Raw genomic sequence first — 24,781 nt, forward strand, 5'->3', positions numbered from 1 at the left:
GACAATTATAGGATAGGAGACACCCCACAATCGTCACCTTAAGAACCATCTGTCCGTCGCAGTCGGGTTCAGCAACGAAGGCAAGGTTTGACAATAAAAGCTTCCCCTCACTCAACATCAGGTCCCACAGTTCTACGGGCGAGAGAGAGAGAAAGAATGCCTTCCCAATTACCCACTGCCAAAACAGAATTAGGTATCGGAATTAATATTCAAGAATGGCACAAAGTCGGCTAGAAGGAACAATCAGAAAGGAGAAGAGGTGGAGAGGAAAATGAAATACAGTATGAGGAAGAGGAAAAAAGATACCAGCAAAATTAGTAAAGACAGCTGCAGGAGCATAAGGCTTCAAAAGGGCAGATGTTCCATGTAGCATTACACTCTTAACAACCACCCACCAAGCCCTCACGTCAACAATGGGCTGGAAGGGGGATTTCACAAGTAAGAGTGTCTTACATGTGAACTGTACTGCTGGTGGACTGTAGTAAGTTTCACTATACCAAGGTGAAACCCTTAACTACTGTGCTGGGCCAACCAAGAAATCTTGTTCCGAGAGTTATGCTATTTTTTTTAAATAGGCTAATTTTAATGTTTTTTAATGTTTTCATCACTGTTTTGAAATGAAAATGAGTTTTCATTGAGTTTGGAAACATTTTGACATTAACTTTACCTGAACATTTATAAAAACAACAAAAATATGTCTTTAACAATTGCATAATGAAGTTTTTGCCAAAAACAGGTGCACACTGTAAGGGGTTACATGATAAAAACCAATTAAACTATACCATGCAAAACAATCCCTTGCACATTTTATTACAATTTATAATTATCAATGTTGTTGTTTTAGATTCAGCTGCTCGAAACCAAAAGTTCCAAGTAGCACGGGCTACGGTGAGCCCGTAGTGGACTTACTTGGCACAGGCTGTAACTGATTATAAATGAAAACATTATTTACAGTAATATGTTTTTCTCAGTTTTTTTATTCTATTACTCAAATGACAGAGACAACAAATTAAACTGATCCTAATTAAGCATTGTATGAGTATCCACCCATAATTTCTGGTTATTTAATCACAAATACATACAGTGTAAACTCAAGAATTTTGTATACAGTATCAATTTTCCTTATATAATTTTCATTATATCACACCACATTAAATCAAGGTTGAGATTGATTTAATGTGGTGACCATCAAACTACACCAAAACAAAACAGAGAAAGGATATTGCCTGCTTAGACAGGCAATATTTAAGAAAGTGACTACACTTCACTTGACCCACCATGTTACATGAGAGCAGTGAATATTAAAGCGCTGCTCTAACAAACAGTGTGGAAGCTGTTCATGCCACTCACTGAAGATATGACAGTGGGATCATGTAACATGGAATTCTATATAGAAATGTTTTGGACAAGCAAAAACAATAATAGATTACAAGCACAATGAAGCATCAAGATTAATGGGAAATCAGTATACTGTACATCACCCTCACCCAAAACAAATACACGATGACTCAATAACGTGGCTGAAGACATTATGACCAAACCATAACTGAAGATGGAGAAGTGACAATGTTTTGGTCCATTCTTGACCATTATCAAGTCATGTGATGATTCAGAGAAGAAGGTACAGGCAAAGTTCCTCACCTCTCACCTTATTCTCTTACCTTATATTTGCCTGTACCTTTCTCTCTTCTATCACACGACTTGATAACGGTCCAGGACAGACCGAAATGTCGTCACTTCTTCATCTTCCGAGTTGTGGTTTGGTCATCAATAAATTATGATAAAGTGAGCTGAACAGTTTAGATTAACATGGTAATGTTAGCATGGAGGGTGGTCTATTGTGGCAACTCCCTTCCCAGACCAAACAAGGTCTCTTGTGATTACATACTGTTCATAGACAAAAATTATTATTATCCACTTTAGCAATTCAGAATACTGTATCCTGATCAAACCTAAAAATCTAATAAGAGTTAACTTGACACTAGTGAATGAACTGGTTGCTGCCAGCATAACTCTGGCAAATTTTTGTTGTTGTTTTTAAACAATTTAAATATTAATCAGATATGTTGAAACAAGCATATTACACAATGTAATTATCTTACATTGTGTAATATGCTTGCATTATCAAATTATTACAATCTTATTTTATTTGGTCATAAATGTTCAATCATGATATTAAGAACTCATCGTTATCAGAACCTTCATTACTGGAGAGGTCACTATCACTGATTCCACCTGGTAGCCCTCCATTCTTCTTTACTTGAGTATTCACACCTACATCACACCAATTGCTTTCATTATCACTACTAGATATTTCATCATTATCACAAAGAGTCTGATAGTCTGCCCTCAACCATGGCCGTCGTTTACCATTTGCAAATAAACTTTGCCATTTTACTTTTGCAGCCTTAGTGAGGGTGATTGCTACACATGTTCCCTTTACACATATAGATGAAAGCTCGGCATCTATTTCTCCTCCTAAATCTTCATCAAGGACATAAAACTTTTCTCCTAATAGGGTCATGAACATCAGTCGAGATGATTCAATACGACACTTGTACAGCTTTACCCCCATGAGATGAATAATCACAGATACTGAATCATCTTTTTGACTCCATGATGTTTCTGGAGATAGTTTAGAGGTGATGCCTTCGACAGCTTCCAGGGGTGGCACAATAAGGCACATATGTTGAAAATCTTTTGAAGCCATTTCAATTGCTCTCTGATTTTTATTAGGCTTACTGATGTTAGCCACATTCTCTGTCTGCTGAACCCTAACTTTTGCAGACTTGTTCATAATATGAGGTTTGCAAGATTTCAATGATCCAATATTTTTCTCGAGTTTTAAGACACTGTTTTCTTCTTGTTCACCAGTCTTTTTATTTTCCAACATTTTATTATTGATAAGACTGTTTTCTATGTAATCATTTACCTTATTTTTTAAGTCAGGATTAACTGTGGATATGCAAGAGTCTTCACAACCTACAGCGATCTCGTCATCTGAATTCTCTAATTCTCTTTCAGCATGCTTTTCTTTCTCTAGGTCAGAATTAACAATGTGAAGTAAGGATGCAATCGAATAATCACATGATGCAGTCGTCCTGTCATTTGCCTTTTCTAATGCTTCACCAACATGCTGTTCTCTAACTTTTTCTATTTGAGCCTTTACTGAGGGTATACTCAACAGGAAATCGGCAGCCTCCTTACCATCTATACAGGAGTCATTAAGAATGTCCAGTGGTGGAGATTTTTCATCATTAGTTTCCTCCATTTGGTCTGCTTGAATGGCAAGTCCTGCACATACAAGTTCTTGCCACATTTGCTTGGGAGGGTCAACCGAGATGTCAATCAATTCCACACTACATATCTGCTCCTCAATTATTTTTCGAATTTCAACTGCCTTAGCAATCCATACACCAGCAGTGCTGGCCAAATGCAACATAAACCTCTTTGCCTTCTCTTTCATGTCATTGGGAATAATAATGTGAGCCAGACAACAAACAATTGCCTGAGCAGGAAGAGCCTCCAGAATGGTGCATGGACACGCATGAACCTCATGTGCTGGTATCGTCAACGTTTCTCCATGGTCCACATAAAATACGGTCACGTTTCCATCACGTTCACTGGACTCTACCCATCCTCGATAGTACATGTTATCAGTAAATTTTGCAATGCAGTAGCTGCAGGATGGTATACAGATATTATGCTGGAGGCCTTCAGTATAGTCTTTTTTACCACCATTAAACTTTTTTGTCAAATTAGCCAAGTCTATCTCAAGGATGTTTAGCTGATCAAGTTTATCTTCCCGAAGAACAAAGAACCGGTCAGGTGAAACAATTTCACCTATCTCCACTCGTATTTCTACATTCAGTGGCAGATCTTCTCGTGCAAGGAGATAGGTTGCTGTGTCACTTGTAGGGGAGGTGCAGGTATGCTGGATCAATTTGTCTTTTGAGTCTCTGTTTGCTCTCTCACTTAATGATGAGGTACAAGACAACCTGTCATCCTCAAGATAAGCATCTGCGTCTGTACTGCAGCCTAATCTATCTTCCATTTCGCAAGCTTGTACCTCTAATTGTACGTCGCAGTTACTGACATCTGCACTTCTATCTATCTTTAAAGTATTGCTTTGTATGTCCTCCTCCAACTGTGAAATATATAACATATTATAAGCTTTATTTAAAGAACTTTTCCAATCAGTGTTACATAAAGTTTGGTGATTTAGTGACAGGCCAGCTTGGGAACAGAGTTGCTCTAACATTTTTAGATGTGTAGGATTATCAATTCCAAATCCTTTTGCGATTAATTTTCCCCTAAATGATTCTTTTTGTACAAATGATTTTCCTACTTGCACAAGTTCAACTACTGGACTTAGCCATAGTGTATGACAAAGTGCAAATGTTATTTGACCAACAAATCTGTTACTTTTACCACTGGTGAAGATCTCGTGTACATACTGGGATGCTTCATATGTCCACTCTCTGTCATAGTCAACAGGTTGAATACGGCACAGGTATACCTCAACAATTAATTCTGGCAAAGCTGCAAGATGTGATGGCAAAAGAAAAGCAGCTTTTAATTCAATATATAATTCTTTTCCTTCATCCACAAGAAACACTTTAACAGCAGGAGCAGCATCAGAGTAGTCAATTCGAATAACCTGTGCACGGGCCCATATTCCATTATCATCGACAGCACAAAACATTCCTGGTTCAACACTCTTCAACTGGATATGTTTAGCTGGATCGGCAAAGTACTGCTGAAGAGCTAGAATTAATTTATGATGATGATTTCTCAAGTCTAAACTAGGTGCTCCTGCCTTTTCACGATATTCTGTAAGGTGAACTAAATATCTTGAGGCATTTATAACTTTTACAATATCAAAAGTTACTTCTCCCATCCTTGGTAGGTAGCGTGGAACATCAGATATTTGTACTTTATGCTTAAATCCACAATTATTTTCAACAGGACACTTACCATAAGCCTTGATGTAGTAACACAATGAACTGTAGTGACAGAATTTGTCTCTGTCTACTGCAGAACCAGCAACAATTACCTCATCAGGTATGTATTCACACAGCCTTTGTATTTCATTAAAAAGATTAGGGACTGACTGGAATGTTTCTTCTGACACAAATATATGCGATTCACAATTCAGAGATTTATTGTTCAGATCAGTAGAAAACTTTCCGACCATAAAAGAATACCTGCACAAAAAGTTAGAAACTGGTGGAGCAATATAAGTATGAAAGATAGTATCAGCATCAGCAAGATCATGTCTCATGAGATATTGCTCGGTACCTCTGCACACAATCATGGTGACAGCTGACATCATGTGCCACTCAGAAACTATATTATGCAATTTGCACATAACAATGCTGCTGGGAATACTTATTGAATAAATGGCAGCAGTCTCTAACATGGACTTCAATTTGTCACCCATTAAATCACTGTATACAAAGATTAAATTTTTCTTGAGACTGTATGAATTTTGTACAAGTTCAACAACTTTTTGAAGTGAGGATTCTTCATCCAACACAAGGTGTACGTGGCTTGCAACCCTTGCACCAATGGCTGCCTCACTAGGAGCCGAAACAATAACCATTGGATCCATAGTGGATATTAAGGTCTGTGTTAAGGAATCAAACAATTTGGTCCACTTAGAACTTACTAATACAATTTGTTGTTGTAGGTCTCCACGTTCACGCCCCTTTCTCCCCTCTCCCCATAAAATAAGCAACTGCTTAATATCACTAGCAAAATATTTCAGGCTTGAATCAGCATCATCAATAACCAGATGGCAACATCTAGCTAAAGATTTAGCAAGTGTATCACTGTTTTCTGGATTAGGGTCTTCATCTTTGCTAATTGATTTACCTGAAAGAAGTCTTAGAAGACACGGGGGCGTTGTGACGAGGATATCACATCCTAAAAGTAGCTTAATTTTTGTATCTTTGCCCTTGTCATGCCCACAGCCACCCCAGGCTGTCATGACTTTCAGGTTGAAGGAAGCAGGCAGAATGTTAAGAATGTAGTTAGCAGTACATTCTGCATTTCGCCAGGTACTACACAATACTACCAAAACTGCCCCAATGCCATCAACCAAACGACGACTGATGTGCTGCCAGGTATCCATGATAGTGGAAATTAACGGTACAACATATCCCCTAGTTTTTCCACTGGCTTTCCCACCTACTATGATTGTTGAACCACCGTGTGTAATTGCCGGCCACGTATAAGCCTGCAATCGAGTGGGCTGCATACCTTCTTCATTTAGCACTTTAACAATATGGCTATTCAAAGTAGCATTCATCAAATTCTTATTAGTTATAATATCTTCATTTGCAAGGAGTGATTCACCAGCAACAAAAACTCTAAGCAATTTTGCTATATTAAGGACTTTAGAGACAGGACTTTTCAAACTCATTGGTAAAAATTCTCCTTCCTGTATATCATTAGTCAACTCGCTGGTCCAAATATCGCGGTTGTCAGACATAAAGGAGATGTTAAAAATCTCGTGCTCAACTTCATTGTGCTTATTCTGTTTTTCATGTGTCTTTTCTTTACAGCTAACTTTATAATCAGTTTTTGGCATGCTAATTTGGTTTATTTTATCAGTACTGTGACTGAAATCATTGCATATTTTTGGACTGACTCTGAAGTTAACCTTTTCTATATATTTATCTAGTTGTTTCTGATTAACATGCCTATCCTTTGAATTTTGATTTTCAGTTAATGCTGACATGTCTTCCAGTGTAATACCCAGCTCCATATGCTCCGAGTGATGTGAATCCCGATGAGTTTCCAGTGAGCATGCAGATACCCAATTTGAAATATCTACCTTGTGTAGGCCTTTTGTTTGCCCTTGAACATCTCTTGCAATAATGCCATTTCCAATATCACAATTAAACTCATCTGGCTGAATCAAAAGTCTCTCATTGACACATTCGTTCTTAAACATACATTTAATCTCTACTTCATTATCAGGTCCTTTTCCAGGGTTTTGTTGACCATCTACACCGTTACTAATTTTATCCTTTTCCTCATTATCAAGGCATTTAAGTCTATTCAGTAGGCTCAAGCCTGATGTGGTGAAAGATAGCTTAGGAGATTCTTTCTTAGCATATTCACTTAGAGATGGCACTAGAACAAGATCTTTGACTGTTGGAGACTTAGATGATGAAGTTATTCCTGCAAAAGGGCTATTAAGATGAATGTTATCAATGTCATTTGCTGCACCTTTGTAAGCTACTTTTTCACTGCTTCCTTGTGAATAATAATTTACATCACACTTCTCTTCTGTAATTTTATCTCCTGAAGCTTGGACTAATGTTGAAATCAATATTTCTGTTTCAAGAACAGGAGCAGGAATTTCTTCTACATCAGACAGCGAAGATGTAAGCTCACCTGAGGATCTATTTCCAACTGAAGTAGCCAAAATATTTTCCTCTAATGCCATATCAGATTGGAAGGAAGTACTTATTTGACTGTCTTCTGATCTGAAAATAAATAAATACAACTGATCAGTAAATATAAATAAATGAAGTACTGAACCATGAAATTGAAGGAGATATCCCAGTTTCAAGCAAGATCATAGAAATTATTTAAATGCTTAAAATTATACATTTTTGCAAAATTTCCATTACCCAAGCAAAATTCAAATGTGCAGCAAGGCCAAGTGATACCCAAGAATGAGTCCAACGAGAGTCCAACACAAAGGCGGACTGCCAAAAGCCCTGAAGTGTAATGGTAGCACAAACCCTGCACCTCACAAGTGATTTTACCTGGGTTCAAAAACAGACAGACAGATTGACCAGGTACCAATCCTTAACCATTTGACCCTTTTTACCAGCAGTAATTGGTATTATAAATTGGTTGTAAATTGATTGGGGTGTTGTTCCATGGAAGGCTTAACATAATTAAATTCATAATACTGTTATTTATCAGCCCATCAAATAAATACTACTTTTATAACTCACCTAAAAGAACAGCTACCAATTAACAGACTTTCAGAACTATCTGATGTTAATAAGGGTGTACTTGGAAGCAACGTCAAAAATTTCATCAAGCCACGGCCTTTGGCAGCAGATTGAAGCACTAATCCTTGGTACTCTCCATTGTCTACAGTTGGTACATCGCTTTCATTTATGCTATCAGTTTTAATGTTGGTTGCGTGGTTGTGGAGAAACACCTCGTCTGAGAAAGGCGAGTCACTGTTATCCTGCACGTTTGAGAAGAATAAATGTATTAACAATGAATACAAATACTGTACAGTACTTACATCTATCCTGAGACATAAATTAATGTTTTTAAATATTGTTTTACAAAAACTTTTCTGGGGAAAGCCCCTTGTGGCTCCATGAAGCTATACGCAGAGATGGTTACCATCTACTTTTCTCTCCAAGTTGTACTCACCTAGTTGTGCTTTGACTCTTTCGTCCTGCCTCTCAACCGTCAATCAACTGGCAAGATAAGCCGATGAGTTTTAAAGGCCTACCAGGTACTAGAGCCAGAACCTGATCTGTGGTGACCACTGGGCACTTTTTTTTTGTGGCAGGGATATTCCTGCATGGGCCCTAAGCCTCTGGCTGGCCCACTAAGTGTTTCTTGTTTGTTTTAACTAGGCTGTGGATGAGTATTTATTATTTGTATGTTTGTTTCAGTAAGATTATGCCCATTGTGTTTAACAACTTTTGCTCTGTTGAATCATAGTTGAAACCTTATTTGGTTTGTAACTGTGCACTATGTTAGATAATGTTCCAATGGTCCGTCGGGCATTTCTCCACAGTGATGACATTTTCTGTCATCTTCTGGAACCTGTAAACCTATTTCCCATGCACATTGGTATCCAAGCCTGATGCGATGAAAGTGTACGTCTGTTCTACTGCCTCTTTTTCATCAAAATTAGTGGTTCATGGTTGGTTGAATACATGTACAAACCCACAGATCTTCAGATGTTGTAGCAGCTGTGTTGTGGTCATTGTACATCTTCTGCATTGCTCTATTTCTAATTACTTTCTTAATCTGAGATAGACTGTGGTATGTAAATGTCTACATTTCTTCTCTTAGTTACAAGTTTTGCAGTCTCGTCTGCAATGTCATTCCCACATGACTTGGCACCCAGTTGATAAGTATCTGACGGCCTTAACCTTTGAGTGTTTGCATTAATGCTATGGCATTTGTGATCAGATGGATGTTATCATGTATGCATTCTTGTTGCAAAGTTTCAATGCAGTTCTCAAATCTGTATGTATGATAACATGTTGTTAGTGTTCAGCAATAGCATGTTCCAAAGCCCTTTGAATGGCTACCCTGGAAACAAACCGTAACTGTTTCTATTTTCCGCTTGTTACAACTTGTAATAAAGTTGTTACATCTTGGCTTAACGTGTTTATGACGTATTAGAACGTTGTTACAACTTGTTACATTGGTTGTTATAACTGGTTAGGTGTTAAAACTTGTTCGAACGTTGTACCAACGTCATAGTTTCGGTGTGTATTTGGCAGGTAGCATCTCTGTAACGTTGAACACCCATTTGCGAGTCTCCAACTCACTACAGAATTTCCTGCCTTGACTGCAACTCCAGTTTCTTGTCCCTACTGGTTTACTGATCCATCTGTGAAGTATGTGAAGTCGTCAGATGCCAAGTTTGCTTCTATATGCATCTGTGGAATATTACATAGCAGATGAGGTCTGGTTCTTTTTTCCTTCAAGAGCCATAATCTTAAAATCTGCTGGCAGCAATTCCCAGGGGGCTTGCATAACTAAATCTGCACGTATTTTGTCGACACCCCTCTCAGTGACTGTATTTGTTATATCAAATGTATTGATGGTGTTTATTGCATAATTAGTCAACCTGTTGCTATTGAAAGCTATTCTGCCCTGAGTTAGTACTCCAGATATTATATCTTTAATTGAACTTATTCTTGGTCTAGTTAATATCTTAGTATGTATGCAGCAATCCCCTTTTACCCTTATTTCAATCTATGTTAGTTTGGTTTCTAGTCTTAAGTTCTGTATTTTAGTCCATGTGGGAGCCCTTGTTATGACTCGCATTGCATCATTTTGAATAACCTCAACTTTTGCCAATGCCCAGGAGAAAGAGTGAGCTAATAGTTATGAGCAATCTCAGCAAGATAGCTTTAGGGAATCACTGGTGGGGCTCCCCCCAGAAAAATATATTACAAATATAAGGATGAAAATGTTATTCATATACCTCAACAAACGTGAAATTCCAAGCATGGAGAGGAAATATGCATTGGATATTGAAGAGTTTAAGATTTAATCTTACCAAGTAAGAGGATGACTTCTTGAATACATTATCTAATTTTTGTTCACACTCTGCTGTCTGAAAGCCTAAAACAAAAGAAAAGTATTAACACACACAAAATATAAATATATTTAGAAAAAATATTTATTTACCCAAATTCATCCAAATTTTGCCATTTATGGCTTTGGCCAAACTGTTCAGTATTTTAAAAGTTTCAACGAGATCAGCCCTATCATGTCTGGTTTGCAGTGTTTTTAGCACTGTGGCCCCTCAACTATTTATAAAGCAAGCTGCATCATTCAGCTTCCATAATACATTCATCTAACCTCTACTTGGGCCCCTCTACATTTTCAGCACTAGGTATTCCTCTAAACTCAATTTGTGCCTCCTCTACTACCTTCTCAATACAGGTATCTCCCTACCCCTTCACTTATTTTCACGGGCATTCACAAGTTTTTTAAGATTCTTAATTGGATTTCTTGTAATAACTTTAAACTTGGATGTGTCTTGTAGAACAGTTCTAACTTTCTCAAAATAGATTAGTTAGCGACTAATCTGCCTTCCTCACTACAGTATTATGTTAATGTTATTACGCAAGTCCTTAGCAGCTTGGATTATTTGAGGTGCGAGGCAACCAGGAGTGTGGCGGTGTCGCTTTTCCGTGCTTTTGGCATGTAGCTCTTCCTGAAAATCTGGGATGATTTCGATTTTACCTTCCTGTCAAAGTTTAAAGTTATTACACAAAACCCAACTGAGAACCTTAAAAAATCATGTGAATGCCCTCATACATGCAGCAAATGCCGAGATTGGAGGCCTAAAATTTGAAAGAGTAACAAGTGATTTTGGACCAAGTTATTTCTACGGTAATGTGAAGACCCATAAGCCTGGCTACCAACTTAGGCCTATATTTTCACAGCTCTTATAAATTTGCAAAAAGATTGAACACAAAAATATCTCCGTACAATCCAACTACATTCTCCCTTAAACTCTGGGTGATGCAGCTATTTAGCATTAACAGCTAACAACACTGCAGTGCACAAGAAAAAAAATTCCACTTTCTTCTAAGATTCTTAAAATTTGTTCCCTGATCATGGGAAAAATAAGAAAAAAATCATAGGCAACATATTTTGGTCGTGATCAGGCAAGGAAGTCTGGCAAGATACAGGCGCTGAAAGAGTACACATCCGGGGCCGGTCTGCTCCACATGTACCGTCAGGTGGGAGTTACCACAAAGATATTATTACCTAATTATTTCATTGTCTCGGATTTTTTCTCCGATATTTTGCTGTAATATTATTCAATACAGTATAAGAGAAGCGTCATCAATGCAAATGTAGGTCTTGCAATACATACATGCTCTTCTTGGCAACTCTTGCCCCACGAACTTCAACAAATCTGCTTAATTATTGTGAACGATTATAGCAATTCAGAATTTAACGAGTTTTATGAAGCTAGGCCACCATCTGACTGAGGATAATCAGGGCCCCAGGGGTGGAAAATCAGCCCCTGAGGGAAGACAGCATACAGTATTATAAAATACAAATACTCAGGTATATAAGGATGAAAAGGTGACAAGAGATATAATTGACAGGAATTGTAAACCTTGCAGTGAAAATGCAAGGATTCGTCCTATCATTTATTATAACAATCGTCATACAGCTTCCCTCATTATGAGAAATAACATCTCTGCTTCCTCTGACAAACTGAGGTGTACTAATGTAGTGTATCAATACAAATGCAGCTCTGGAGACAGTGCACTCTGAAAAATATGTTACATTGGACATACCACGAATACACTGAGTCGGGGTATTAATATTTTTGCTGCTGCATAGAAGGACCTTTAGATACATAAAATGTTTATGGTTAGGCACGCACCCAGGAGGCAGAACATTAAAGTGTTAAGGGAGCAGCTGATGATTGGTATATGTATAAATTTTCACAAATGTTTTGGAGGATATAGAGAGAGCAAAAAAACAGACTTACCATTCTTCTCTAAACAGCTTTTTCTTGAATTTTCTTCTTTCTCCCTTTGTTTTAATACTTCTTCTTTCTTCTTTTGTTTTAATATCTCTATTAAATTTGTATCCCATGATGCAAAGCCACACTTAACTAAAATCAAGGCAAGGTCTACTATTACAGTCTCTTTCTGAGTTTCAAGATGACAAAGAGGTGATAACCGTGTTAGAACTTCACAGAATTCTCTGCCAAGATGTACAGTCAAGGAACCTTGTAAGCAACCTGTGGATCAATAATTTTGAGACATTAACTAATGTAATTATTAACCACCACTCCTTTCACATTTTAATGTAGACAATGAACAGCCCCCCTCATGCTCATTCATGAGGGGGGCTGTTCATTGTCTACATTAAAGATCTACCAAAAGGAATTCAGAATTATACGAACAAGTTTGTGGATGATGCAAAGATACTGGGAAGATAGGAGATGCAGACAATTGTCATGCCATTCAATTTGATCTAGATAAAATTCGAGCTTGGAGCGTCAAGTCGCAAATGGAATTCAATGTGAATAAATGCCATGTTATAGAATGTAGAAATGGAGAAAATAGACCACACACAAAATCTACAAATTGTGGGAAGGAATTCAAGAACTTTAATGAAGAATGAGCCCGTTGTGGTTTTGGATAGGAAAGTGCCACCAAAGGAAATAATAAAGAACATTATAAGAGGAGAGTATGTGTCGCTTTCCAACTTCAGATTTGCTTTTAATTATATGAATGGTGAAATACTAAAGAAACTGTTTGTGACTTTTGTGAGACCAAAACGGGAGTATGCAGCAGATGTATGGTGCCCATATCTCAAGAGGCACAAAAATAAACTGATAAAGGTGCAAAAGCATGCTACAAAATAGCTTCCAGAACTAAAAAACAAGAGTTACGAGGAGAGACTAGAGGCGTTTAACATGCCAAACCTAAAACAAAACGAAGTAATATGATCACCACCTAGAAAATACTAACTGGAATCAACCAAATTGACAGAGGAATTCATGAAACCAACAACTTCAAGAACAAGAGGACACAGATTCAAGCTAGGTAAACAAAGGTGCCAAAAAAATATTATGAAGTTTTCTTTTGCAGAGTAGTAAATAGTTGGAACAAGTTAAGTGAGAAGGTGATGGAGGCCAAAACCGTCAGTAGTTTTCTTTTGCAAACAAAGTGGTAGATGGTTGGAACAAGTTAAATGTGGTGGTGGTGGAAGCCAAAACTGTCAGTAATTTCAAAGCTTTATATGACAAAGAGTACTGGAAAGATGGGACACCACAAGTGTAGCTCTCATCCTGTAACTACACTTAGGTAATTACAGAGCAGACAGCCAGATTCCAGCCTTGTCAAGCTACCATATGCAGGTCCTGCATTCAAGCTCTTCGACCTGTGTTTGTCTGTGATAAAGGGAAGGGAAGGGAACTATAAGGGGGAAAGCACCAAGTGATTATGACTATATAGCACTGGGAAGGGGTCAGGATAAGGATTTTGGGATGGGACGGGGGAGGGAAGGAGTGGTGCCCAACCACTTGGACAGTTGGGAATTGAACGCTGACCTGCATGAAGCGAGACCGTCGCTCTACCGTCCAGCCCAAGTGGTTGAGTTTGTCTGTGATAAGTTTCTGATTATTTGTGAAGATCAGGCACATTTTCCTATCTTGTTGGCTCCACTATCTGCTTGTTCAACATCTACACAAGTCCAGAAACCTGCTCGACTTGTGTGTGTCAGTTGCACAAGAGCCTAATGTACCAGGGAGCTACTATACGCCACCAAGAAAAGAATGTTTCATTACATTCAATGCTACACTTTTTCAAGGTAGCATTTCTACATTTCTACTAGATATATCCTTGAGCTAACAAAAATAAAAATCAGCAATATTTATAATAAAAATTATTATTATAAAGAGATGCCCAGAAAATATGGAAGCAAATGCAATGTAGACAATTACAAGTGCTTTAAGAACATATAGAAAATATGCTTACAAAGAAAAATTACACAAATGCAAATACCATACTGCATTTTATTTCAAGCTTTATAATTATCATAATAACCCTACTCATTAGAAGACATCAAACTCACTTATCATTTACAATTTCAAACACCTTACCATCTGGGCCACGCATCAAGGGTACAAACTCGGCATATGGTTTCTTCTTAGCAATTTTGTTTACAAAGTCATTAGCTGCCTGATCCCACGTACTGGATGCCCTGGCAAAATAATTAAGTAAATAAATAAATAAATAAAACCAGCATCGAATGTAATGAAATGCCTCATATACATATATACATATACACACACACACACACACACACACACACACACACACACACACTGTATGTCGTACCTAATAGCCAGAACGCACTTCTTGGCCTACTATGCAAGGCCTGATTTGCCTAATAGGTCGAGTAATTTTCTTTATTTAAAAAACATTCCAATTGGTTTACTTGAATTATTAATATTATATTATATTAGGAATATAAATTATTGACTTAGTTTAGTTTAGGTTAGGTAGGGTAGGGTAGGTTATGTTCGGTACAGTCATATATCTATGTTAGTTTTAATTCAAATTAAAAAAAAAAACAGGGTTGAATATAACGAATTGCCATTTTCTGAGTGAGTCCCGGAAGCTCCCCAGCATCCCTCCCTCCCTCCGGTCAGTGATTTTTTCGCATGTTTTTGACATCCAGCCTCAAAACTAGGGTGTGGATCACAGGCGCAGTAGGTCTGGGGCTTCCCCTTCCCCCTCCCGGGGAGGAGGGGGGGGGGCTGCGCAGACGGGGGCGCGTGCATGGGGGAATTGTGTCAAATCCTGGTTTGTGTCTCAGAGAGGCTGAAGGATGTAAGTAAATTCAGTAGAATTTCTGGTTGCAATTCTTATACCATGTCGTAGCTCAGTCGATTAAGGCAGCGTCTGGGATGCTCTCGGACGTAGGTTCGAATCCTCGCCATGGCCCTTGTGGATTTGTTCACTGGAACTCCAAGAACAAGAAGACATAGATTTAAGCTAACTAAACAAAACTACTGAAAAAATGTAAGGAAATTCACTGTCAGAGAATGGTAGACGGTTGGAACATGTTGAGTGAGGTGATGTTGGCGAGTGAGCCAAAACCGTCAGTACTGTAGTTTCAAAGCATTATATGACAAAGAGTACTGGGAAGACTAGACACCACAAGCATAGCAATTATCCTGTAACTACACTAGGGTAATTACATTTTGAGAGTTAATTTAAATTAAAATATGTGAAACTTACTTTGGTATAATTTTCAAGTCCAAAGCAGTGAATGAATATTCCAGTGAAACAGCTGAAACACCAAATATATGAATCCGCTTAGCTTGGTAGGGAACACTCGTCCACTGGTCAGGACCCAGGCAAATTATAGAAGAACCCTATTAAAAAATGAAAATTATTTAACACACACAGAGTATATAGGAATGGTCTCCCTGCCTGCAAATGAAAACTGTAGTCAAGATGAGAGAATACAAAAGATTTCTAAAGTTAAATGACTGTTTTCTATCCTTAACCACAGCACTGCACATAGCACCTTAAGGCATTATCAGTGGTACGTGTAGTGTCTTAAGGTGCTCGATTGGTCGTGTGTATAGTGCCTTAACACACTCATAGGTATACCATAGGATTCAAAATTGATGTGTGGTCACTTGGATATGAGATGGAGGCCCGAGACCTCCAGTGAGTGTCTGCCTTCTTAAAAAAAATTCTCAGCATGCCCCACGGCCATGGGTACGTTCAATTTCCTCAACAACACTTGACCACATTGTTGAGAAAACTCACATGTTGATATTGCAGGGCATATTGTTAGAAGATGAATGTGCTAGTGATATTGAAGACCCAAGTCAGGAAAAAGGCCTAGCACGCATGTCTGATACGAGTGATATGAATATTGAAGTGGACAATGTGGAGTATGTGTACAGGAAACGGCTCTCACCAGCCCTGTCGTCCTGCCCTAGGTCAACAGCAGTTTACCATCACCACCTCTGCCATCTGACATGTCTCTACAAAGTGAGAACATAGGTGACGAGTCATTTTCTGGGTTCAATGACATGGGCTCAAATACAAGCAGCGTTGATGAACCAAAGGCAAGCGGCTATAAAGGTGCTGTTACTAGGCAAGGATTTATTACCTCAGCCACACGGCGAGCCAAGAGCCAGTGTCTCACGAGTCCTGAGGACAAAGATGACTGTGCCCTCAATGTCAGGTGTTCATGGTAAGCCTATACCACACGAAAGAACCTCATCACCTCCCATATGCAGTTCTAGCACAAGATGACAGAGCCGTGTTGTTAGTGTCCATGCTGGTGGTGCTTGTGGTGATACAAGCCATGGTGTTGGCATCAATACAACAAGCATGGGTGTACTGGTGTGGGAGGATTTTGACACTTATCCTACATTTGATAATACCGATGCTGGTGTGACACCCACATTTCCCTATACTGGTGACAAAAAGCCCAAGTTGGAATATTTTATTGCGTATTTCAATGAGTCATTCATGCAGCATCTTGTTGTGGAGACAAACCAATATGCTGTGGAACTCATTGCATTAGGATTTTTACGTCCTCCCAAATAACATGACTATTAATGAGACTTTTGTGTTTTTATTACTGTGCATGATGAAACATTCAGATGAACATGTGATCCAGGATTATTGGAACAAAGACAACCTTGTTCCAATTATAAAGGGAGACAGTCTTTATAACACATTATCTGTTAATACAGAGGAGTTGTGTGGGTACATTAGAGCTTAGAAAGTGGTTGAGATATTTCAAAGTGTACACCCAATAAAATTAATAAAGGAAATAGTTAGCTAAGATGCCACCAGAATGAGAATGTTGGTATCATTATATGGTGTCAAGTCATGCATGTCTTAAAACTATAATATAATTTAAAGCAATATTATCAACATCTGTAATTATTAAGGCCAGTCATGCAAACTTACACTAGTTTCAATTGTAATGCCATAGTCAAGAAGGAAAATGGTTGCTTTCTGGTCAGTGTTACTGTCTTCGATGCTCTCCACCAGCCCACGAAACCAATGACCCTTGTGCTGGACTGCTACAATCTGTGGAGTGCATCATAAATTACAAGTAGCAAATTCTGGTCTCATGCTATGTTCCTTAACCCTGTACTAGTGCACTAGAACTGCATGACAAATCTGGTGTGAAAAAAAAATAAATGCTGAAAAATTATTTTGTTTTATCCCCTGCACTGTTCACCCGTTTCACATGACGGCTATTATGTGGCGCGCTAATATAAAAAAAAATTGTTGCCCTTTATAATATTGTTAACCCTCAACATGCAGATATTGATATACAGTATGGTCATTCCCGCCTATGAACAAAAAATTTAACAAATTCCAAGAAATATTGTTTTCTTAGAGCATAATTAACTTGTATGCAAAATTTAAGAAAAACAAAAAATCAGCTTTTGATTTAATGAAATGCCAAGTTTTGGGAGAGTCCCAGTGGCTCTCTGTAGCTAACATCTCCAATGTGTGTAATGTCTAGTAGTTGCCATCAGTCGCGGAGTTCTCTGGCCTACCTGAGACCCAGAGCCAGAACCTGGTCACCTCAAAGAAGTGCAAGGAACATTGGCATTTATCTTTTTTATATACCACCACCAAGGAAAGGCACCCAGAAAGTCAACAAGACAAAACAGGCCACAACTGGCTACTTCCTATACCTGCAGACTTGAAAACAGCCACCCCTCCATTTCCCAGGAAGTTAGGGGGATTGGTTTTTCTCATCATAGAACTGAAGATGAAGCAGCCAGCTGACCCAGTTTGCCTCCCTCCTTCTCCCAAATAAGAGGGAGGGAGGTGGGGCCAACAAGCTGGCGCTCATTTCATGAATTTTCGATCGTTTGCTTACATTTTGGGAAGTTCTTTTAGCAATTTTGAGATCTTCATTTTTATAACCAGCAGTGGTCTGTTTCTTTCACTGACTTTGTGGGTGCTTTCCTGGTGGTGGCGGCAGACATGATTAAAATTTACTGACATTATCATTGTACAGCCACTCTCTATGCCTCATTAGAGGGGCCCCATGTTTTGGCTTGTGGTTTTCAGTAGGCCTACAAAAATTTTGTGACTGATGGCACCTAGTAGTTATCTCAAGATGATTTCGGGGCTTAGTGTCCCCGCAGACCAGTCCTCCAACCCCCAGGAAGCAGCCCATCATCACTATACTAGGTGCCCATGGGGCACCTAGTATAGTGGCCTAGTGGCCTATATATAGTAGCTTAGTGGCCTATATAGTTGGGCACTGTATCAGCATTGTATTTTCAGACTTACAAAGAAATTGGCATTTCATTATATTCAATGCCGTTTAATTTGTTTATTCCATCTCTAAGTTTCCCCTGAAACACAATGAATTAAGTTCCACTGAAACACAAATGTAACTATTAATGTATCTAATCTTGTTAGGAAATACAATGTTTATGTCAACATCAGTAATCCCACACATCAGCTCCTGCAAAGTATCTCTTTAAAGTTAAAATATTTAATTATTTATATTTTCAGGAAACTATAAGAGGTTATATTTAAACAAAATTAAGGTTAACTGGTACAGTCATTCAAAGACAAATATTTTTAGTTATATAGCTAGCTCTTCTAACTCAAATTTCAGATTCTGAGATTTTATTTGCATACAAAGAGTTAAATGACACCTTTACACTCACATCTTTAACTTTAGCTGGAAACTGCAATAAATTATATCTTGGTGTTCTCATTTTAAAGTAATTGTTCAGCTGCTTTTCCATCTGTTGGAAATGCATGAGCTCACAAGACATGGAACTCGAGTGCATTTCTCGAACCCATAATGTGCTTGCACACTCAACCTGAAAAACAACGAGACTTTTAGCCACACAATACATAAAGATATTTCAATTAATTGTACATGAAATGTGTTGAAAGTGAGGTGCCAGGAGGAGCAATGTCTCGATGATCCTCAGACAACACTGCTTTATTGCAATGGTGGATTAGCATAAATTTGTATTTACAATCAGCATACACACCAGATGAGCCAGTCCAAGCATAAATAAAGAAGAAATACATTATCCCTTAGAGAAAGCCGCTACTGTATTAATAAATGGTCATTCCTGCCTATGCACAAAAAAATAAAAATAAAAATATTAAGATTTAAACATTTAAATGGAAAATGCAAGTGAAAAAATATAAACACACATTTTTACTAGTTGCAAAAGTTGTGAAAGGTTACGCTGTGGGGTCATCTGTCGACACCTGATAACAACTTTGCTGACACAGTCTATTCAAGATACAACTCCAATGTTCACCCAAACAAGACTGATACAAGCATACTAACCAAACAGATCTGGAGATTTTTCCATGTGATATGTGCTTCTGCAGGCACCCAAGAAGAGTGTAACCCAGACATCTCTCTCCCTCTCTCTTATTACAGGTTTTCATTATATATATCTGAAGAAAACAAACATTACACTGAATATTACTGCAATCATATGTCTACAAATTAACATGTCAGGTTAGAAGTACATAATACAGTACACATGGTTCTATAGTAGTGATGGAAGCAGTGGTGGTAGTCACCTTTTTGGCCACCTTAGTGCTGGTCCTCGGCCGAATATAGTAAGCGCTCTAATTCAGACCTCAGTAGCGTGAATACGTTTACTCTAGCCTAAATCGAGACTAAATGTTAGGTACTTAGTATGGACAGAAATACAAATCTTAGGTCTTTGTCATCAGGTTACTGAATATCTTCCAGTCTTTTTATAAAAAGATGCAATTCCATAAAAATAATGAATCAATAAATAGTATTCTACCATTTATTCCATGTGGCTGTAATTTCCTCGCAAGTCTTATGTGGTACCTTATCAAAAGCTTTAGCAAAATCCATGTAAACTACATCCACCAGAATTCCTTTGTCCGAATATAAATGAAAAGGTATATTGTAGCAAGATTTTATATCGACAAATAACTACAATACAGTACCTATATAAAAATATAATACATAATATAATTAGTGTACCAGTATGATTAAAATATCAACACAGAATTAGTCTACAGAGCTCCTGGGTTCAATTCCCGGGAAGCACAGAAATGGTTGGGCACAGTCCCTTTCATCAGGAGTTAGGCAACTGTTGTGGGTTGCATCCTGGGTTAAGTCAGTGGTTTAACCTCGATATAAGCCAGGCTTCCTGTCCCCAATAATCAAGCCAGCTCACCAACGGACTTTAAAACCTACCTCACTTAACCTTACCTAGCCCCACCAACCTGTCCTCTGCTGATATATAAGTGAATACATAAAATAATCTAAACATACGCCTCCTTTCTTAATTCCTGATACAATGACAGAGACAGTGGCACACAGGAGTTCCAGCCCCGCTCCTATACCAAGGTAAGTCCACCACGGGCTCACCATAACCCGTGCTACTTGCAACTTTTGGTTCCCAGCCGCTGAATCTTAAAACAACAAATGGTACACAGACCACTGAGGATAATGACTCACAGAGGGAAGGGATAATGACGACACACAGGGTCGTCGTTGCTGTTAGTTGATATAAAAAGCGAGGAGAGTGCCTGAAGCAGGGCACCCCCAGGGCACCGCGTCCCGTACTGCTCGTGTGTGTGTGCTGGCAGGTCCCTGGCCTCGCCGCCCTCCACCTTTATAGGAAATGTAGATGTTTACCTCTCAGAATGTTTGGTAATATATTAATTGTTTGTGATGTGTGTGTATGTATGTATTAACACGATGTACTGAACGGGGTGGGAATAGCTTGAGCTACCTTGAGCTTTGTGTGTGTTTTACCTCAATAAACTTATTTCAATTTCTACCTTGATTTGTCACCGCTAGTTATATCACTGCTACCTCATACGAGCTAATAACTGGCCTTTATTTTGTATAAGAAATTCGTCTTATACGAGAGCGGTCAGCCAAGTTGAGCACCAACTGTAGCCAGCAACTACTTGGGTGACCTGTTGTTATAGATTCAGCTACTCGAAACAAGTTCCAAGTAGCACGGGCTATGGCGAGCCCGTAACTTACCAGGCACAGGAGCGGGGCAATTAGCACGGGCTATGGTGAGCCCGTAGTGGACTTACCTGGCACAGGAGCGGTGCCGACCTGGTTGGGTTACCGCACGGATACACCATTAATGTCTCCAGAGATAAGCTTACGTTTGTTATCAATTCAGCACTTGTTATCTATAACAGCCGTTAACGGGGCTATTAAATTACCCGAATTTACTTGAGGGCCACTAAAACTAGTGGCCTCGACGAGGACAGAAAGCCGGCGGCTTGTCAATGGTCTCCTGATTTGCCCCACCCCCTTTAAGTATATATTTACCGAGGACCACTAATCCTACATACTTGTGTAAAGGAGGAATGTATATATTTATCTCTCAGAATGTTCGGTAATATGTTTATTGTTTGTGATATGTGTCTATATATGTATTAACACGATGTACTGAACGGGGTAAGAATAGCTTGAGCTACCTCGTCCCTTTGTGTGTATTTTACCTCAATAAACTTATTTCAATTTCAATTTTCAACTAATCCTACATGGGAGACATCTCCCGTCACGCAGGGTGCAGTCGCACCTCCACAGATCTCCAGTATCATCTATTGATACTCGTAATGGCTCAAAAGGGCCACCACTTACGGGATATTCATGCCCGTGCCACCTTTTGGGTGGCTTAATCTTCATCAATCAGTCAATCAATCAATCAATCAATCAATCAATCAATCAATCCTAGTGCAGAGATCACGACCTCTCCGTAGGGTGCAGTTGCACCTCCACAGATCTCCAGTATCATCTATTGATACTGGTAATGGCTCAAAAGGGCCACCACTTACGGGCTATTCATGACCGTGCCAATTTTTGGGTGGCTTAAACTTCATCAATCAATCCTAGTGGCCTCGACGAGGACAGGAAGCCAGCAGCTTGTCGAAGGTCCCGCCCCCCCCCCCCCATTTGCCTTGCAGTTCCATGGGTTAATAACCCTGTGGATGAAGAAGCATCTCGTGTTCTCAGTCCTACAGTGTGGCTTGTTGACCTTACAAATGTTCCAAAGATGTGTAAATTTAAAATTTCATTCAAAATGATATGCAACCAAAAATCTTGTCCAAATATCCCCAGTTTACTAACTGTAGGTAGTAACCGAGTGATTGTAACCTATCCACCGCTGCCCACTGGATGGGGGGCGGTGTGCAGGACAAACATATCAATTGTGACACTAGCTTTCCACATGTCAGTTTTTTTTTGCTTAATTTAGAAACTGTACTTGTGGGCAATCTCGAACCCATTGATGATGTGACGATGTGTATTGAATTTTGTAACAAGCTCATCAAAGATTGTAACGTGCTTAATTGAATGAATTAATGTGGGGTTCAGTCCCTGAGTCCATTATGTGCCTCTATAACCCTTTCCACTACCGGCCACAGGATAACTATGGGGTGCATAATAAATAAACTAACTTAAAAACTGACCTTGAAACCGTTCCTAAGGTTTGTGTTACATCTAACCTTTCGAAGAAATTAGCTTATGGTTTTTTCTTTTTTTTTCTATCACAGACTTGGCCCACGTCTGAATTCCCCAATGGTGAAAATTCCAATGGTAAACTATGTGAACAAGAGCTAGGACATACTCTCCAACACTATCCAAACCACATGGACTGGACGGTATAATGACGGTCTCGCTTCCTGCAGGTCGGCGTTCAATCCCCGACCGTCTAAGTGGTTAGGCACCATTTCTTCTCCCCGTCCCATCCCAAATCCTGATCCCTTCCAAGTGCTATATAGTCGTAATGGTTTGGCGCTTTCTCATCCTGATAGTTGCGAGTTATATTTGTGATTGCCCTGTTTGTCAGTGACTGCAGACCAAATGGAATAAGGTACCTTGAGATCTGTAATTACTGCATATACTCAGGAATATTGGAATATATTTGTGTGCTGTACCCAGATTTTGCTAGTGTAGGCTAATAGATCAGCCTTACATGTCATGTTCTCTCCTGATTCCATGTATGACTTGCCGTCCTGTGAGGTGGGTTCAGTATGTTTATTGAGACAAGAAAAAAAACATCTCAAAGGGATAGAGAAGTTTAGGCTATTTCTACCCTCCCCCCTCTCTACTCCAAGTACCTTAAGGGGCGCACAAAATTCAGTGAGTACGAATACACAAATCACAATACAAGATTTCCCTTACGGGCTATTCATGCCCGTGCCACCTCTTGGGTGGCCTAATCTTGATCAATCTACAAGAATCCCATTTAACATTGCATTATGTGTGAGGTGGGGGATGTTGGATGAGCTTGTAGCTGGGTTTTAATCTACACTGTGTAGTCCTTCATACAGAATAGGTAGCAGTACATTGCTGTATTCACCTAGTTGTGCTTGCGGGGGTTGAGCTCTGCTCTTTCGACCCGCCTCTCAACTGTTATTAACTACTATTTTTTTCCCCACACCACACACACGCACACACACCAGGAAGCAGCCCGCGACAGCTGACTAACTCCCAGGTACCTATTTACTACTAGGTAACAAGGGACATTAGGGTGAAAGAAATTCTTCCCATTGTTTCTCGCCGGCGCCCGGGATCACGCGTCCAGCGTGCTGTTCGCTCAGCCACCGGCCCCCTTTGCTGTGTATACCTAAGCTTGTTAACAAAGAAAAGACATTGTTTGAGCAGAGTCTTGTAGAAACTGGTAAGAGTAATTATAATATAATGTTTCCATGATTCAGTGCTTAGCTCTTGTGAAAATCGTGAAGTTGTTGTTTAGTCAGAGTTCATTTTTTTTTGTATTGAGGCAGGTATTTTCTTCTCTGATTCCATGTATAACTAACCATCCTGTGAGATGGGAACATTAGACGAACTTATAGCTAGTTTTTCTTATGTAATCTTTCATATAGAAGAGGGTAGCAACACATTGCTGTATATACCTAAGCTTGTTAATTAAAAAAAAATATTATTGCGTTAGCTATGAGGCATGATATATATCTTAGGCCGTCCAGTAGGGTTCCATCCTTACCAAACTCTAAGATTATTGAAGAATTCAGGCAGGTGAGAGAATATATATATATATATATATATATATATATATATATATATATATATATATATATATATATATATATATATATATATATATATATATATATATATATATATATATATAAATAACAACTGTTTTCTTAGTTATAAATATTTAAATATTTAGGATAAACTTGGTAAGAGAAGAGAGTATATTCCCACCTTGCCCGAAACACTGTTCCGGACCAAAGAGCCAAAGCTCAACCCCCGCAAGCACAATTAGGTGAGTACTGTGAATATTAGTGGCTTTAGGTATTGTACATACTAACTATATATCTATAAATCCAACATTATATTTGTAACTCACCTATTTATGTAGTTTTACATGAATAAACATTTTTATTTGATATTTTTTTTGTATTAGTAAGGCAATAATAGGGCGATGAAGTAGGTGAGAATTAGTAACATTCCCCGCGCCTGACTAACCATCACGGGCGTG

General features: G+C 38.8%; 1 protein-coding gene across 4 annotated transcripts; it reads right to left on the reverse strand.

Moving 5' to 3' along the window:
• Positions 1 to 789: 789 nt before the first annotated feature.
• Positions 790 to 21,385, reverse strand: LOC138366634 (putative ATP-dependent RNA helicase TDRD12). Of its 4 annotated transcripts, none has more exons than XM_069327811.1 (10): positions 21,357 to 21,385; positions 19,603 to 19,715; positions 18,959 to 19,117; positions 17,223 to 17,345; positions 15,522 to 15,658; positions 14,378 to 14,478; positions 12,254 to 12,508; positions 10,292 to 10,356; positions 7,980 to 8,221; positions 790 to 7,499 (listed from the first exon to the last, which is right to left on the reverse strand). In XM_069327811.1, the coding sequence occupies exons 2-10, from the start codon at positions 19,672 to 19,674 to the stop codon at positions 2,168 to 2,170; spliced, it is 6,486 nt and encodes a 2,161-aa protein (XP_069183912.1). In that variant the 5' UTR covers positions 19,675 to 19,715; positions 21,357 to 21,385; the 3' UTR covers positions 790 to 2,167. The 4 variants fall into 4 exon arrangements, with proteins under 4 accessions (XP_069183912.1, XP_069183911.1, XP_069183910.1 ...); XM_069327810.1 differs by having other exon boundaries at positions 21,301 to 21,374; XM_069327809.1 differs by lacking the exon at positions 21,357 to 21,385 and adding an exon at positions 20,764 to 21,236.
• Positions 21,386 to 24,781: the final 3,396 nt, after the last annotated feature.

This window comes from Procambarus clarkii, chromosome 20 (genome assembly GCF_040958095.1).
Source record: "Procambarus clarkii isolate CNS0578487 chromosome 20, FALCON_Pclarkii_2.0, whole genome shotgun sequence".
In the NCBI taxonomy this organism is placed as follows: domain Eukaryota; kingdom Metazoa; phylum Arthropoda; class Malacostraca; order Decapoda; family Cambaridae; genus Procambarus; species Procambarus clarkii.

What these genes read in the sequence shown, in the direction of transcription:
- LOC138366634 (XM_069327811.1), bottom strand. Translation starts at nt 19,674, where the DNA reads ATGTCTGGGTTACACTCTTCTTGGGTGCCTGCAGAAGCACATATCACA. An exon ending in GCATTACAATTGAAACTAGT is followed by an intron (nt 15,659 to 17,222) that starts GTAAGTTTGCAT and finishes ATTTTTTAATAG; the next exon opens with GGTTCTTCTATAATTTGCCT. An exon ending in GACTTGAAAATTATACCAAA is followed by an intron (nt 14,479 to 15,521) that starts GTAAGTTTCACA and finishes TTATTTTGCCAG; the next exon opens with GGCATCCAGTACGTGGGATC.